General features: G+C 43.1%; 1 protein-coding gene across 1 annotated transcript; it reads right to left on the bottom strand.

Annotated features, from left to right (window-relative positions):
• Positions 1 to 1,753: 1,753 nt before the first annotated feature.
• On the bottom strand, positions 1,754 to 16,444 carry LOC113037593 (meprin A subunit alpha-like). The gene is given in 8 exon segments (XM_026194836.1): positions 1,754 to 1,923; positions 2,003 to 2,176; positions 8,906 to 9,127; positions 9,216 to 9,359; positions 9,480 to 9,701; positions 9,979 to 10,076; positions 13,464 to 13,575; positions 16,330 to 16,444. Coding segments are annotated over 8 exon segments (1,257 nt in total).
• Positions 16,445 to 16,695: the final 251 nt, after the last annotated feature.

Here is a 16,695-nt window from a genome sequence, read left to right on the forward strand (position 1 = left end):
CTAACCCTTGTGCGTGTTTTTTATTTTGACAGCGAATGCGCACCTGCGGACCACTTATGTGCAGCCCTGGTTATTTAGCTCATCATATTGCAGCCACAGAAATTATTTTGTCCATGAAACCATAAAGCTGCACTTTCTTTTTGCCTTATAGTCTGATTTGTCATAACTTCTCCGTTTTGTGGTAAGCTTTTCTTTGGCTGTCACTTCTTCACCCTGACCTGTCTTATTTGGCTCAGCAGAACTAAAATATATATCTGTCTGTGAAGGTTCTCAGTCATCCAGGTCATCGTAGTCAAATATAAATCCTGCTGCTTTTACACACACACTCACATAAGCTCAACGATTCTCTGCGCGATCAACCTCTCACATGTTTAAGCTTGCTGCGGGAGATTTCACTTGTCATGTTTGCATAGTAAGCTAACGATTAATAAGACGATGTCAGAGGAATTGGTGCACAAATTATCATCACTCACAGATCAGTGCTGTCGCTCTCTATACACAGTTCGCACGATTGCAAAGTGAAAGCAAAAAAACAAGCGCAAATTCAAACGCGACTTCAACATGTCACATATTGACAGTGGCTCACCGATGCCAATGACATAATTACCCAGCTACATTTCTGAAAGAATGCAAAAGCATTGACATATATTTTTCCTACAATAGCCCGACGGGCAGGGAAGAGATAGAATTTTGGTAGCCCGACTGAAAAAATCGCTAGCTCCATCGACAATAAACTAGACTGGGCTACAAATACCACAGCACTTTACAGAAAATGCCAGAGTCGTCTCTATTTTTTGAGGCGACTGAGGTCCTTCAACATCTGCCAGAAAATGCTCAGGATTTTCTTTGAGTCTGTTGTGGCCAGTGCGATCCTCTATGCTGTTGCATGCTGGGGGAGCAGGCTGAGGGTCGCAGATGCCAACAGACTTGATAAACTGATCCGTAAGGCCAGTAATGTTGTGGGGATGGAGCTGGACTCCGTCAAGGTGGTGTCGGAGAGGCGGATGTTGTGCAAGATAAAGACAATGTTGGATAACATCTCCCACCCACTCCATGACATGCTGGTCAGTCACAGAAGCACGTTCAGTGAAAGACTGAGATTACCGAAAAGCACCACTGAACGACACAGGAAATCATTCCTGCCTGTGGCTCCCTGTACAACTCATCCACTTAACACACTGTTTACTACAACAGCTACACCCTTCTTGCACATGTTATTTTCAGCTATTTATTAATAAGTGACTTTTATGTATACATATGCCTGCATATATCGTGCTATTCTTAGTTAGTGTATTGTCTGTCTTTGTAATGTTTGTTTATAATGGAGCACTGTGACGAAAAATAATTTCCCCTAGCGATCAATAAAGTATTCTGATTCTGATTCTAAACGGCGTATATTTTAAAGTAAAGGCTTTAAAACAAAGTAAACGCAGAAAGTACAAACATCGCTAATGGCAAATAACTTTGCCGACATGTGGTCAACAGTAATGTTTTAATGTTCTTCATTATTAAACATTTGCACATAAATAAGTGACATAATATTCATTACCCACTTTTAAAAGTTTACTCTTCGGCCGCCCCTCTTCCGATGTTTTCTTCGGCAAAATTATCCACACCCACTGCCGCGCTATGAAGTCTGGGATATGTTGGGCCATGAAGTCTACACCCCCACATCCTTAACATTCAGGGGAAATGAAGGACGCATTTGAGCAGCCTTAATTATGACAGCCTTCGTCGCGTCGCTGTGACGTAATCAGCCATAAAATGTGGCCTTTAAGGCTGCAGACCCTGAATTGGGATACAGCCTGTGTTTTGGAGCCTCTGGTCTCATTTCCATCTTACTCTGGTACTTCTCATCTGTGATGTCATTGCTTGGTGGGGCCAGTTGAACAGGCACCTCAGTCTTGATTAGGTGGGTCAAATCTAGAAAACCATTGAGAAGATGCTAATTTAAAATGTTAGATAGAAAAATTAAATGGGGCATCACATTTCAGATCCTTACCACTGAAGTCGGCAGTAACAATGAGATTATTGTTCTTGAGGAAGCTCCTCCTTTGCAGATGTGAGTGGGAAATGAATGTGCTCCAGCCAAAGTCTTGACTGCGGAAGCATTTACAGCTGTCATCCCACACTGGTCAGGATGTGGCTGTTGGTTTGTTCCAATGAGCATGAGTGTCTGAGTGGACAAAATAAGAATATTCATGTTTGAAACCTGGATGTTGGGGACACATTATTAATCCTTTATTTGTCCAGGTAAAAAATCTCATTGAGATTAAAAATCTCATTTCCAGGAGGAGTCTGTACATTGCCGAAAATGTACAGAGTTTGTCAAAACTAACAGAATTGTCAGAAATGGTTAAAAGACTTAATTCTTTAGCTAATGTCCTGCATGCGCTTGCAGCAGCCATAGACCAAAGTTAGCATTCATTTGAAGTTATTTTTTCAGCCTACAGCAAATACAATATTTAGGCAAACGTTTGCCTAAAGTGATCCACTGTGCACTGTTCTCCAGGAATTAGTCAAAGCTGTCTATAGATTCTTGATTGTGAGGCAGATTATCCACAATTTTCATATCCTTTCAAGGTTTTCGTGACTGGAAATAAACCTTTGTATGGCCATAATTAACTGCAAAGTCAGGTGATGTGTTTGTTTTTTTAATAAGTTTAATTTCACTAGCTGGGGCATGTTTGGAGGTGTGGTCCTGCTCCTGAAATTCCAATACATAATCTCCAATTCACTAGCTGGGCCCACCTCCTCATTTTAGATTTGACAGCGTTTAGTAGGTAAAGGTAAACACTTGGACATGAATTGAGCTTGAGGTTTGGGGAAGGCCTTGAAGGGGACTGACGATGGCTCCTGGGCCTGGCAGATCCCCAAAGAAGGCATCCAGAAGCAGTAATAAATGTGCAATATGAAGGTTGAAGACGTCAGTGTTAATAATTTGATTTTCAATTCAACTTATTTATACAGCACCGAGCCACAGTGACGGACACCTCAAGACCCTACAATGATGTCTAGAGGAAAAGCCCAACAATCGTATGACCTCCCATGAGCGAGCACTTTGGCGATGGTGGGAAGGAAAAACTCCCTTTTAGCAGGAAGAAACCTCCAGCAGAACCAGGCTCAGGGAGGGGGAGCCATCTGCTGCGACAGGTGGGAGAGAGAGAAGGAGATCGGGGCAAAGACAAGCTCAGGGAAACCGAACGTCGCTCCATGGTGTGAAGTGGATGAGCTCGGACAATTAGGAAGGAATGGCAGGAGAAGAGATTAAAGGAAACAATGGAAATCTTAATAGATGAATGAGGGGAATCCTCGATCAGGTAGCGATGTGGCTCGACTTTGAGCTGAAGCTCTGACAGAGAAGAATGCTGGATTTGAGATTTGAGGTAAGGCTTGACGGCTCAAAAAGCTTGTGTGAGCTTGTCTTTGAGTAGAAGATGGAGAGGTGGTGCTTAGCTGGTTAATTGCTTCAGATAAGGTAGCGATAACAACTGAGCTGATTTCTGAATGAACAGAAGTGACAGCAGCAGCTTGGGAAGAGTTAAGGAATTGAAAGACTGATTAGAGGAAAATAATCTTCTTTAATAATAACCTCCAAAATCATCCAAGAGCAGAGAGATGATAAGCCATTTAGACGTAGTCAGAACCGTGAGTCGACTTAGAAAGCGGTCTTGAATGATTGTGTCGAGGGTGGATGCCTGATGATGCCAGTGAAAGCACGTGTCACGAAAAGCACATGAGAAGTGAAGGGATGCCATGAATAATTATACGCCTAGCATAGTTTGGATGTCTTGAAAGGAGCGATAGAGGACAGAACCTGGCATCCCGGTGCCACGAAGGTTTACCAGTGCTTTGTGAGGGCAGGAAAGATGGCAGCGAAACTGGCATCTCAGTGCCGGAACGGTTTGCAGCTACATCTTGTGGAAGACTGGACGAAACTGAAAAACTGGCTTCCTGGAGAGAGGATTTTTTTTTTTTGCGCAAGTGATTGATGGCAGAAGCTGCCAATCCAGTGCCAGAAGGTTGAGCTGCTTAGCGCATGGGAATGGAACCTGGCATCCCGGGGCAAAGAGCTTTTTCTGCACTGCAAATGGGGAATAGAGACACGGAACCTGCCATCTTGGTGCTGAAAGGAACGTCTGCTGCTTAGCATGTGAGGGCTAGATGCAGAGAATCAGAATCAGAATACTTTATTGATCCCTGGGGGAAATTATTTCTGAAGCTGGCATCCCAGCGGTAGAAGGATTCACTGCTGTGTTGCTGTGATAAATGCAGAGAAACTGGCAACTTTATATTAGAAAGCATTCTGCTGCATTTGCGAATGAGGGATACAGAAGAACCAGGCATCTCGGTGCCAAGCTTCCTACTGCATTCGTAAAGGAGGGACAGAGGAAGAGAAGCTGGCATCCTGTTGCCAACGTTTGCTACTGCATTTGCGTAGGGGCATAGAGGAAGAGAACGTGGCATTGTGGTGCTGAAAGGATGCTGCTGCATTTGTGAATGAGGGATAAAGAGAAACCCTGGCATCTTGGTGCCAGAGGAGTTTACTACTGCTTTGCAATAACGGATGCAGAGAAACTGGCAAAGTGGTGGAAGTTTGCTGCTGTGATTACGAATGATGGATATAGAAGGAACTGGCTGGAAGGATTCTCTGCTGCTTTTGCCATGATGGATGGATAACTGGCAACTCAGGGGTAAGAAGCTTATCCCTGCGGTTTGCACATGGCAGATATAGCAAGAACCTAACACCACGGTGCTAGAGGGGTTTGCAGCTGCTTGCAATGATAGATGTGGAGAAACTGGCAGTTCAGTAACCCGGTGCCTTTTTATTTATTTATTTATTTTTTCTATCTAGAGAACTGCCAACCTGATGGTAGAAAAGCTGCTGCTGCTTTTGTGGATGAGGGATAAAGGAATCTGGCAACCCGGTGCCGACATTTCCTGCAGAGTTTAGCCAAGGAGGGATGAGAGGCTGGGAACCTGGCAACTCGATGCCGACGTTTGCTGCAGAATTTTTCGAAGGAGGTGTGGGTGGCTGAGAACCTGGCAACCCGGTACCGACGTTTGCTGCGGAGTTTAGCAAAGGGGGGATAAGTGGCCGAGAACCTTGCAACTTGGTGCCGAAGCATACTGCATTTGCTACCGAGGGATGGAGTACTGGCAACTCTGTGGCCTTTTTTCCCCTAACTATGCTGATAAACTGGCAACTCAATAGTCAAAAAGCTTGCTGTTGCTTTTGCGAATGAGGGAGAAAGGAACCTGGCAACCCAGTGCCAACGTTTGCTGCAGAGTTTAGCCGCGGAGTTGTAAGAGGCTGGGAACCTGGTAACTCGGTGCCAAGGTTTGCTGCCGAATTGTTCAAAGGAGGGATGGGTGGCTGAGAACCTGGCAACCTGGTGCCGACGTTTGCTGCGGAGTTTAGCAGAGGAGGGATGAGTAGCCGAGAACCTGGCAACTCTGTGCTGACGTTTGCTGCAGAGTTTAGCAGATGAGAGATTGGGAACCTGGCAACTCGGTGCCAAAGCATACTGCATTTTGCCACCGAGGGATGGAGAACTGGAGACATGGTGCCTTTTTTGTGTGTGTGTCGTCTTTGCTGAGAAACTGGCAGTTCGGTGGTAGGAAGCTTGCTGCTGCATTTGCGAATGCCGGATAGGGAAGAACTGGGCAGGGATGAAAAAAATCACGACGATGGAGAACAGTAAACAGTATGGTGTCACGGTGGGGTGTGCCGAAGTGTTTTGACTTCAGGACCCAGACGCAGATGCAGAGAGAGCGGCGTTGCAGGAGACGGGATGTGACTTTAACCAAAAGCAAGCTTTATTTAGCTGGTTGCAGACAAAACATGAAACTAAGAAAACAAAGAGGAATAAGATAAGATAACTCTTTATTGTCATTGCACAGTCATATATAGTACAATAGTACAATGAAATTGGAAAACTATCCTACGTCAGCACTACATATAACACAACACGACCCGATACAACACATCACAACGCAACACAAACAACACAACACAGTATAATAACTTAGTAATAAAAAAGAAGAAGTGTATGTGTATTGCACACTGTTATTATTGCACATTAATTGTTATTGCACCTTGTTATAAATATAAATATTATTATTGTTACTGTTTTTACCGTTGTTACCTCCCCCCCAAAAAAGTCCAGGGAGGTATCCAGTCAGGTCAGCTATTTGCATTGATCAGGGCTATTGCCCTGTTGTAAAAGCTGTCCTTGAGTCTATTTGTTCGGGACCTCAGCAGCCTGAACCTCCTGCCAGACAGCAGCAGCTTAAACACCCGGTGTCGTGGGTGTGTACAATCCCGTAGGATGCTGTGTGCCCTCTTGAGACAGCGAGTGTTGTACAGGTCCTTCAGGGAGGAAAGAGGATGTCCAATTATTTTTTTGGGCCATATTGATGACCCTCTGGAGTGCCTTTCTGTGTGCTGTGGTGCAGCTGGAGAACCACACCGATGCAATATGTCAGCACACTTTCAATGGAGCAGCGGTAGAAGACAGTCAGCAGCTCCTTCTTCAGGTCCATTTTTCTGAGGATTCTCAGAAAGTGGAGACGCTGTTGGGCCTTCTTTAAAACCACATAGATGTTAGAGCTCCATTGGAGGTCTGTGTCTATGTGCACACCCAGAAACTTGAAACTGGAGACCCTTTCCACGCACTCCCCGTTGATGCTGACAGGCTGCAGCTCAGACTTCCTCCTTCTGAAGTCAACTACCAGTTCTTTTGTCTTGGTGGTATTGAGGTCCAGGTTGTTATCTACACACCAATCTGACAGCCTCTGAACGTCAGCTCTGTACGCCATCTCATCTCCCCCAGAGATGAGCCCCACCACGGTGGTATCATCTGCAAACTTGATGACTGCGTTGTCTGGGTGGGAACTAACACATGTGTGTACAGAGTGTACAGTAGGGGACTCAGTACACAGCCTTGTGGAGAGCCGGTGTTAAGGCTGAGGGCTGAGGAAAGATGAGGCCCCATTCTAACTCTCTGTACACGGTCTGAGAGGAAGTCTCTGATCCAGTGGCAGGTGGTAGAAGGAAGTCCGATTTCCAGCAGTTTAACTATTAGTCTGTCCGGGAGTATCGTATTGAAAGCAGAGCTAAAGTCAACAAAGAGCAGCCTGGTGTAACGGCCCTGCACTTCCAGGTGAGAGATGGTGGTGTGGAACATTGTAGCAATGGCATCTTCAGTTGATCTGTTAGCTCTGTATGTGAACTACTATGAAACTCAGTGAAAAAACTATGAAGAAACCATGAACACTGAGTAACTATGAAACACAGTGAAGACAAAAACCTATGACACTCTATGACTGAGGGATAACAGTCAACGCGACGCTGAACACAGCAAGACTGAGCACTTAAATACACACATGAGGTGATCAAGGGAAGTGGAGACACATGAGGACACAGCTGACTAGAATCAAACATAATAACAACACAGGGGAGAGAAAAATTAACCACATGAACCCAGAACACACAATCTACTTCAAAATAAAACAAGAAACTAGACATGACAACACTAAGCTGACAGACCTAAAACACATGATAAATTAGACAAGAATCCAAACATTGAAGCCAAGGAAACAATAAATAATGTTTCAGAGGCCCAGGCTGTGACAGTATGGAGCTAGCGACACATTTCCAGCTTGCATTAAATTCTGTTAGTAGGAAGGAGCACAGAGCTGAGCTTCCGCCTGCTACCTGGCGCTGGCGGGTGGGTGGAGCTACGAAGTATGCTATAGCTTTGCTGTCGGAGCTGCGATGTGTTTGGAAGTGTGGGTTCAGCGCTGATGTCCGTCGGCTTTCCGGCTAACTCGCCGGCACACTGCACCTTCTGCAGAGATGTATTCCACCTGTGTGCAGTTCCTCCACTCTTGTACATCACCCTATGTTCCTCCCTCTTCCTTAAATGTGTTGTTCCTGCAGCCATTTTCATCCTTTTTGCTAAATCCACTACTATGTGTCCTTCTGCTGTTCTCTCCTTAAAACCATACCTACCCAACACCTCCTCATCTCCTCTGTTAGCTTCACTTACATCTCTTCTCAAGTCCACATCCCCCCTCCTGGGTACACTCAATTCCTCTATTTCTTTTCTAACTGACATCCAACCTGAGGAGTGTATGCACAGACATTCAATGTCACCAGCTTCAAACTCACACACTACATCTACCTACATTCGTTCCATCACTCTCACCTCCACACTCCTGCTTTTTCTTCTCTAACACTGCATCCTACCAGAACTTCCCGCTATTCCCTTCCTTTGTCTTTCTATAACAGCAGCACAGTTTTCATTGTGGCGGAGTTCTATAGGAGTTTTTCCCCTTAATAAAGTAAATAATCCTTTTAAAAACACATTTGTGTATTTACTCAGGTTATCTCTGTGTGACAAATATGCAAAAAAAACCCTCCAAGAAATCAGGAAGTGGAAAATAGTTTTTCAACAACCCTCCACAGTTCGAAGAACCGCAACTTTCCATTTTTTAATTTTTGTTTGTGCATGCAAATTGTGACGTAAGAACCAGCAGTTGACCTGGTACACCATAGTCAGTAGAGACTAAAAGAAGAAAAAGAAACCACTTGTCTTGCTCAATCTATTGGTTAAACCAACCAGACTAGCAGACACAGAAAATAAAGACACAACAGAAACATTTCATCTGTGCTGTACCTGAGAGAACGCGTTAACTGTTGGGATGGTTTATGTTGGGAGTATGACTTGAAATAACATCATTTGAATGTCATTTTTATTCTGCTGAGAAGTTAAGCAAATGTTCCAATGAACATTTGCCTCGATGCAAAGCTGTTTGTTCAGACATTTGCTTCAACTTCATGAGGAAGCTTAAGGCATTTTCTATGAAATGCTCATCCTTGCTAATCTGCTTATTTAACAAATATCATAAAACGTGCGTATTTTCTTCATCCTGCAAACAGTGTCTGTGCCATCATCTGTCTTGACCCATACAACCAGCCTGTCCGCGGGGCCCCCTGTCATCTTGTAGAAGAACTGCAGACACTGAAGCTTCCTCTTGGGGTAGAGGATTCGAGGTTCCAGCATAGCAGACTCCTGAGGCTCCCCAGTCATAGTGTTGAAGTGCATGAAGTATCCAGCATCTAAAAAAACAAATAAATATAAGACAATCTATAATAATGTTTAATTCCCTCTGAAATTACAGTAAACATGAAGAGACATTATTCAGACCTCTGCATTGCCCCAGGAGTGTGTGATCCAGTGTGCCTGCAGAGCTCTGAGTGTAGACACACTTCACATCATCAGAGGCCTGGATCATCCCACAAATGCTTGCATACTCAAAGGTACACTGATCCAGCAGGGTGAGCGGCCCGGCTGTATGAGAATGAGAGGAGGGGTATGCACATAGGAATGTGTTTTACACAGTCCTATAGCTGTCAGATTAAAAAAAAAAAAGTCGACTCATTGAAGCCCAGTGTGACAACATATACATACAGCAGTTGCACATCCTGGTGAGCCTGAGGGTGTCCATCTTGCTGAAATCAAGGTACTGGCCAATAAAATTGTAGAACTCTGGGATTTTGGTGGTGATAGTGGGGATGGATTCATTCTTGTTGGAGGAGAAGTGCCTGTAGTGCATGACGGACTCATAGTCGTATGCAGTGTTTTGATCAGTGATGAAGTCGTCATTGTATTTGTTGAAGTTATGTGGAAGTCCTGCAGGAAATGTTCTCTTATTTAATAAATGTTATCATAAAAAAGCAATCATAAATAACTGTACATTTGACACTTCAATTATGTGTCACAATACAATGCATCATAGCATTACACTATAATGATCGTAGCATGTATGTTTGCGTGTTCCTTGCCTCTTGTGCACAGCACAGGGTTTGCTAGTGTAACTATCTATGCAGCAGTACACTTTATCCTAATATTTTTTTGAGTCAATTTCTACATAGAAAATGGCTGAAAAGAATGAAAGAACTACATATACCTGACGTAACCTGGTCCAGCCAGATGTTGTCCATGCGGGACTGTTCATGGTAAAATCCCAGAGCATGGAGCAGCCAGTGGCGTGTCCAGCGGGGTGGCCTGGGGGGGCACAGGCCACCCCCCCAACCAGACTGACCACCCCAGGTGCCACCCCGAAGCTAAAACAATAAAATTTAATGAAATATCAAATGTACGATTATGGTTTCACAGTGAAGCTCAGATATCCGAGGGTAAGTGAATGCAGCACCGGCTTCTGCATCATGTTAGCAAAGGTAGGAGAGCCAAGCACGAAAGACGGCACCGCAGAAAACATTTTTTCGGCGAAAGGTTAACAAGTTAACATAGCTGGACTAGCCGTCGGACATTTGCACGGTGGGCTGATGACTTATTTATTTATTTTTTGCATGAACAATGAGAGGTGGTGGATTGGCCAGATGCTGGCCGATGTGTAAAAATAACTCAGTTGTTTGACTTGCAGTCAAGCCAGCCTCCAGTTTGTTTTACGTTCCCTGTGTATCCCTGCCTCACCTTCCCTCATCCACCTGTTGCCTCTGTGGAAGCTCCGCCATAGCCACCACCATACAACACTTGTGTCAAGCCAGCCTCCAATTCGAGACTTGCAGTCAAGCCAGCCTCCAGTTTGTTTTACGTTCCCTGTGTATTCAAAGTATTACGGGAATGGATGTGGAAACCGGATTTCAAAATAAAAGCCAACTTCGAGTGAATTAACAGATATGTTAAGAACATAATAACATATAATTTAGGCTTCTTTTTTTTTTTTACAAACTCTAATGTTAGATCTATATGACACAGCCTTGTACCCTAATTGTGCCCTGTCACTATCAAGGCCATCTTATTTTGGATTTCAAAGTAAAAGCCCTGTGAATCTTCATTTTTGAACTACTCTTTCAATGACTTAATAATGCTCTTAAAAGCAAAAGTCGTATTTCCAAATACCATTTGGACTTTATATCAACACTTTCCAACCACAGTCTTTTTCACAGTGATACCATATCAATATCAAGTCAGTCTGATTTTGCCTTTCATAGTAATGGCCCTTTGAAATTGCCAATATTTGACTTAATCTTCTAACGATTCAAAATGCTCTAAAATGAAAAATTCTTGTTTCCACTTTAGATCAACAGTATACAGACCCACAGTGATACCATATCAATATCAAATCATTCTGATTTTGCTCTCAAAAATAAAAGCCTTTTTAAATTGTCCATAATTGACCTACCTTTCAGTGATTTCAAATTGCTCTAAAAAGGAAAATTCCTGTTTCCACAGGGTAATTCCACTTTAGATCAACAGTATACAGCCCCACAGTGATACCATATCAATATCAAGTCAATTTGCCTTTCAAAGTAATGGTCCATTGAAATTGTCCATGTATGACCCACTCTTTCACTGACTTCAGAATCCCATTAAAAGCAAAGTTGCTGTTTCCACAAGATCATTTCACTCTACATTGACAGTATACAACCCCACAGTTTTATCACGTCAGTATCGGAATTATAATTGTTCATTTGGTACTTATAATAATTAAACGCGGATGCTGTTAACAGGACAATTATTGTTTCCACTAAGTAATTGGAGTTCATGCAAACCATACACAACCTCTACAGTGGTAAGATCTCAATCTCAAATCAATCTCGTTTTGCATTTCAGAGTACAAGCCTTTTGACTTTGTTTATAGGAGATTCTCTTTCCACAACTTCAGAATGGCATTAAATGGAAAGTTCCAGCTTCTATGAATTAATACCAGTTTGTGCCAACACATATCATTGCATATAATCTAACAGTGGAGTTGGTGACCATACTTTTCGGTGACATTAGAATGCTGTTAAATAGGAAAATCCCTGTTCCCATGCAATAATTTTTCCTCTAAATCAATAATATAGTCCCTCAAAGTTGTACGCTGTGAAAATCAAGTCGTTCTTGTTTTGGATTTAAAAATAATCGCCCTGGAAATGGTTTGCAAGCTGTTTTGTAATTTCTTTATTTAGAATGACATCTTTCCACAGACTTGAAATATGAACGTACTATCAATTACAACTTACTGGCAATTTCAATTCTGTCACAATCAATTGAATTGTGTTGAAACAGCAATTTTCATTTTTAAAACATTCTGAAATAATTGAGAGAGTATATCACATATGGACAAATTCGACGGGCCATTAATTTGAAAGGCGAAATCAGACCAACATGAAATTTACATGGTTTTACTGTCGGGTTGAATACTGTTGATCTAAAGTGGAATTATCCTGTGGAAACAGCATCTTTCAATTTAAGAGCATTTTGAAATCGTTAAAAGAGTAGGTCGTCTACGGGAAAGCAAAATCAGACTGACTTGAAATTGACATGGTAACATCGTGAGGTTGTATACTGATGATCTAAAGTGGAATTACCCTGTGGAAACTGAAATCTTCCTTTTTAGAGCATTCTGAAATCACTGAAAGTTAGGTAAGTTATGGGCATTTTCAACAGGCCATTATTTTGGAAGGCAAAATCAGAATGACTTGAAATTGACATAGTACCATGGTGTGGTTGTACACTTTTGATCTAACATGGATTCATCCTGTGGAAAGAGCAATTTTCATTTTTAGAGTGTTCTGAATTCTTTAAAAGAGTAGGTCGTATATCGGCAATTTGAAAAGTCTTTTATTTTGGAAGGCAACATCAGACTGATTTGATATTGATATGATATCACTGTGGGTCTGTATACTGTTGATCTAAAGTGGAATTATGCTGTGGAAACAGGAATTTGCCATTTTAGAGCATTTTGAAATCACTGAAAGGTAGGTCAATTGTGGACAATTTGAAAAGGCTTTTAGTTTGGAAGGCATAATCAGAATGACTTGATATTGATATGGTATCACTGTGGGTCTGTATACTGTTGATCTAATATGGATTCATCCTGTGGAAATAGCAAAATTCTGTTTAAGAACATTTTGAAATCGTTAAAACAGTAGGTCGTATATGCTCAATTTGAAAGGGCTTTTATTTTGGAAGGCATAATCAGAATGACTTGATATTGATATGGTATCACTGTGGGGCTGTATATGTCATCCAGGGAAGGACGGACGTTGTTTTGCTGTGCTGTATTTTAATGTGAAGTGTACATGTTTATTTTTTATATTGCATGTATTGGTTATACTTTGTGCAGTGTTTTATTTAGTTTGCATGTTTTAGTTACCGTCAAATTGTCCTGGAGAGACTCCGCCCTTTCCCCCGTTTTTATTAATTGGACACACCTGAGAGGAAAGGAAAGGTAATTTACAGAGTGCTCAATGACACATAAAAGGGTTGTAGCCGGTGTTCACAAGGGACACGGACAGGGAATGCGAGAAGAATGCGAGCAACACAGACAGAGGAAGAGACATGATCGGAGGGGAGATGATCAGAAAGAGAGAGACGATGAGAGGAAGACGATCAGCGACTGGAGAGGAGCAGATGCCCAGCGACTGAGGAGAAAGAGATTACCAGCGCTTGGGGAGCAAAAGATGACCAGCGGCTGGGGAGGAAAAGATGACCAGCGACGGGGGACGAGACAGTGGCAGTCGGACGGCAATAACGATAAGAGCCAGCTTGTGTACTGCGAGAGAACAGGAGCAGTGAGACAGCGGTACCGATTCCAGTTTAAGGAAGCGGCGGGCGGAGTTGAGAGCTCTGCCCACCCGGGTAAGTCTTTGACTTATCCTTTTTATAAAGTAAACTGTCAAAGGAATAGTGACTGCCGCTCCCTCCCTTCCTTCAGTGCACCGGGACGTGGAATGCGGGGAGGAAGGCGAGGACTCCGCTGGGTTTCCCTCTCTGACTACTACGCTGGATTTCTTAGTTTTCTGTGACTTTTAGGCCGTGGTGGATCCCACTGGACTTTTAATGTTGTGTGTTATTGATTTTTATTGTGTCTTCCCTTGGCCAAGGTTGTCTTAATTCATTTTACATTTTTAACTATTTAAATATAATAAATTATATTTTTAATCTTACAGTTTAAATTGTGTGCTTTCCCTTGGCGGCTCCACTGCTCTGCCCGTTTTGAGGAAGGTTTCCTTCCTTTTTAAAAAACACAAAATATTGTGGAAACATAATCAGCCTTTCCGCCCCGTGTCACATATACTGTTGATCTAAAGTGGAATTACCCTGTGGAAACAGGAATTTTCCGTTTTAGAGCATTTTGAAATCACTGAAAGTTAGGTCGTATATGCTCAATTTAAAAAGGCTTTTATTTTGGAAGGCATAATCAGAATGACTTGATATTGATATGGTATCACTGTGGGTCTGTATACTGTTGATCTAATATGGATTCATCCTGTGGAAATAGCAAAATTCTGTTTAAGAACATTTTGAAATCGTTAAAACAGTAGGTCGTATATGCTCAATTTGAAAGGGCTTTTATTTTGGAAGGCATAATCAGAATGACTTGATATTGATATGGTATCACTGTGGGGCTGTATACTGTTGATCTAAAGTGGAATTACCCTGTGGAAACAGGAATTTTCCTTTTTAGAGCATTTTGAAATCACTGAAAGGTAGGTCAATTATGGACAATTTTAAAAGGCTTTTATTTTTGAGAGCAAAATCAGAATGATTTGATATTGATATGGTATCACTGTGGGTCTGTATACTGTTGATCTAGAGGATTAAGTCAAATATTGGCAATTTCAAAGGGCCATTACTATGAAAGGCAAAATCAGACTGACTTGATATTGATATGGTATCACTGTGAAAAAGACTGTGGTTGGAAAGTGTTGATATAAAGTCCAAATGGTATTTGGAAATACGACTTTTGCTTTTAAGAGCATTATTAAGTCATTGAAAGAGTAGTTCAAAAATGAAGATTCACAGGGCTTTTACTTTGAAATCCAAAATAAGATGGCCTTGATAGTGACAGGGCACAATTAGGGTACAAGGCTGTGTCATATAGATCTAACATTAGAGTTTGTAAAAAAAAAAAGAAGCCTAAATTATATGTTATTATGTTCTTAACATATCTGTTAATTCACTCGAAGTTGGCTTTTATTTTGAAATCCGGTTTCCACATCCATTCCCGTAATACTTTGAATACACAGGGAACGTAAAACAAACTGGAGGCTGGCTTGACTGCAAGTCTCGAATTGGAGGCTGGCTTGACACAAGTGTTGTATGGTGGTGGCTATGGCGGAGCTTCCACAGAGGCAACAGGTGGATGAGGGAAGGTGAGGCAGGGATACACAGGGAACGTAAAACAAACTGGAGGCTGGCTTGACTGCAAGTCAAACAACTGAGTTATTTTTACACATCGGCCAGCATCTGGCCAATCCACCACCTCTCATTGTTCATGCAAAAAATAAATAAATAAGTCATCAGCCCACCGTGCAAATGTCCGACGGCTAGTCCAGCTATGTTAACTTGTTAACCTTTCGCCGAAAAAATGTTTTCTGCGGTGCCGTCTTTCGTGCTTGGCTCTCCTACCTTTGCTAACATGATGCAGAAGCCGGTGCTGCATTCACTTACCCTCGGATATCTGAGCTTCACTGTGAAACCATAATCGTACATTTGATATTTCATTAAATTTTATTGTTTTAGCTTCGGGGTGGCACCTGGGGTGGTCAGTCTGGTTGGGGGGGTGGCCTGGGGGGGCACAGGCCACCCCGCTGGACACGCCACTGGATGGACAGCAGGGAGAACACACGGGTGAGACATGGTGGATACACAGACGGACCAGCAACTACAATGACAGAGGATACGACTTAAATACACAGAGAAACACAGGGGAATTACACACAGGTGGTGGACACAGCTGGGAGAAATCAACAAGACGAGACAGAGGTAAAACTGAACACACTCACATGAGACGCAGACCTTCACAATAAAACAGGAACAAGAAACCATCACACTAAGACACAGACTCGACATAGAGAGAATGACACATGGAACTAAACTAAACCTGCAAAAACATGACAACTCAAAATACTGGGTCAAACTGACCCAGAACCGTGACAGTACCCCCCCCCCCCCCCCCCCCCCCCCCCTCCAAGGGCTGGCTCCCGACAGCCCAAAACAAAAAAACAGAGCACCAGACCAGGGCGGGCAGAGGGGGTCCAGGAAGGAGGGTCCGAAACAAAAAACAAGGAGCACAAGAGTCCAAACACACAAGAAAACAGTCCAAGAACACAGGAAAGCAGATCAAAAACAAAACCAAATCAGAGCTCAAGAGTCCGAGAAAAGTTCAGGGGGTCGACCCGGGGGTCGACAACACAAAGACCAAGACAGTTCTGGAGGCCGACCGTGCACACGGCAACGGCGGCAACGGGCAAACAGTTCTGGAGGCCGACCGTGCACACGGCAACGGTGGCGAAGGGCAAACAGTTCGGGAGGCCGACCACTTGGAAGGCAGTGGCGGCCACTGAGCAGGTCCGGAGGTCGGCCGCGATGCCAGCGGCGGCGACGAACTCTTTCCGGAGGCCGTCCCCGAAGGCCATGATGCTGACTTAGAGGCCCGGAAAACGGACGGGCTCCTCGGGCCCTCCAGCGGAGGAACTAAACTAAACCTGCAAAAACATGACAACTCAAAATACTGGGTCAAACTGACCCAGAACCGTGACAAAATAAGAGCTTAATAAAGACGCTTAATTTCTTTTTTTTTTTCTTTTTTTTCTTTTCTTTTTCTTTTTGGCCTGTCCCGTTTGGCTCTTTTGCCATCGGAATTGTTGTCTAAAGGCAAAGAAAGATG

The sequence above is a fragment of the Astatotilapia calliptera genome, chromosome 15, assembly GCF_900246225.1.
Source record: "Astatotilapia calliptera chromosome 15, fAstCal1.2, whole genome shotgun sequence".
Lineage (NCBI taxonomy): Eukaryota > Metazoa > Chordata > Actinopteri > Cichliformes > Cichlidae > Astatotilapia > Astatotilapia calliptera.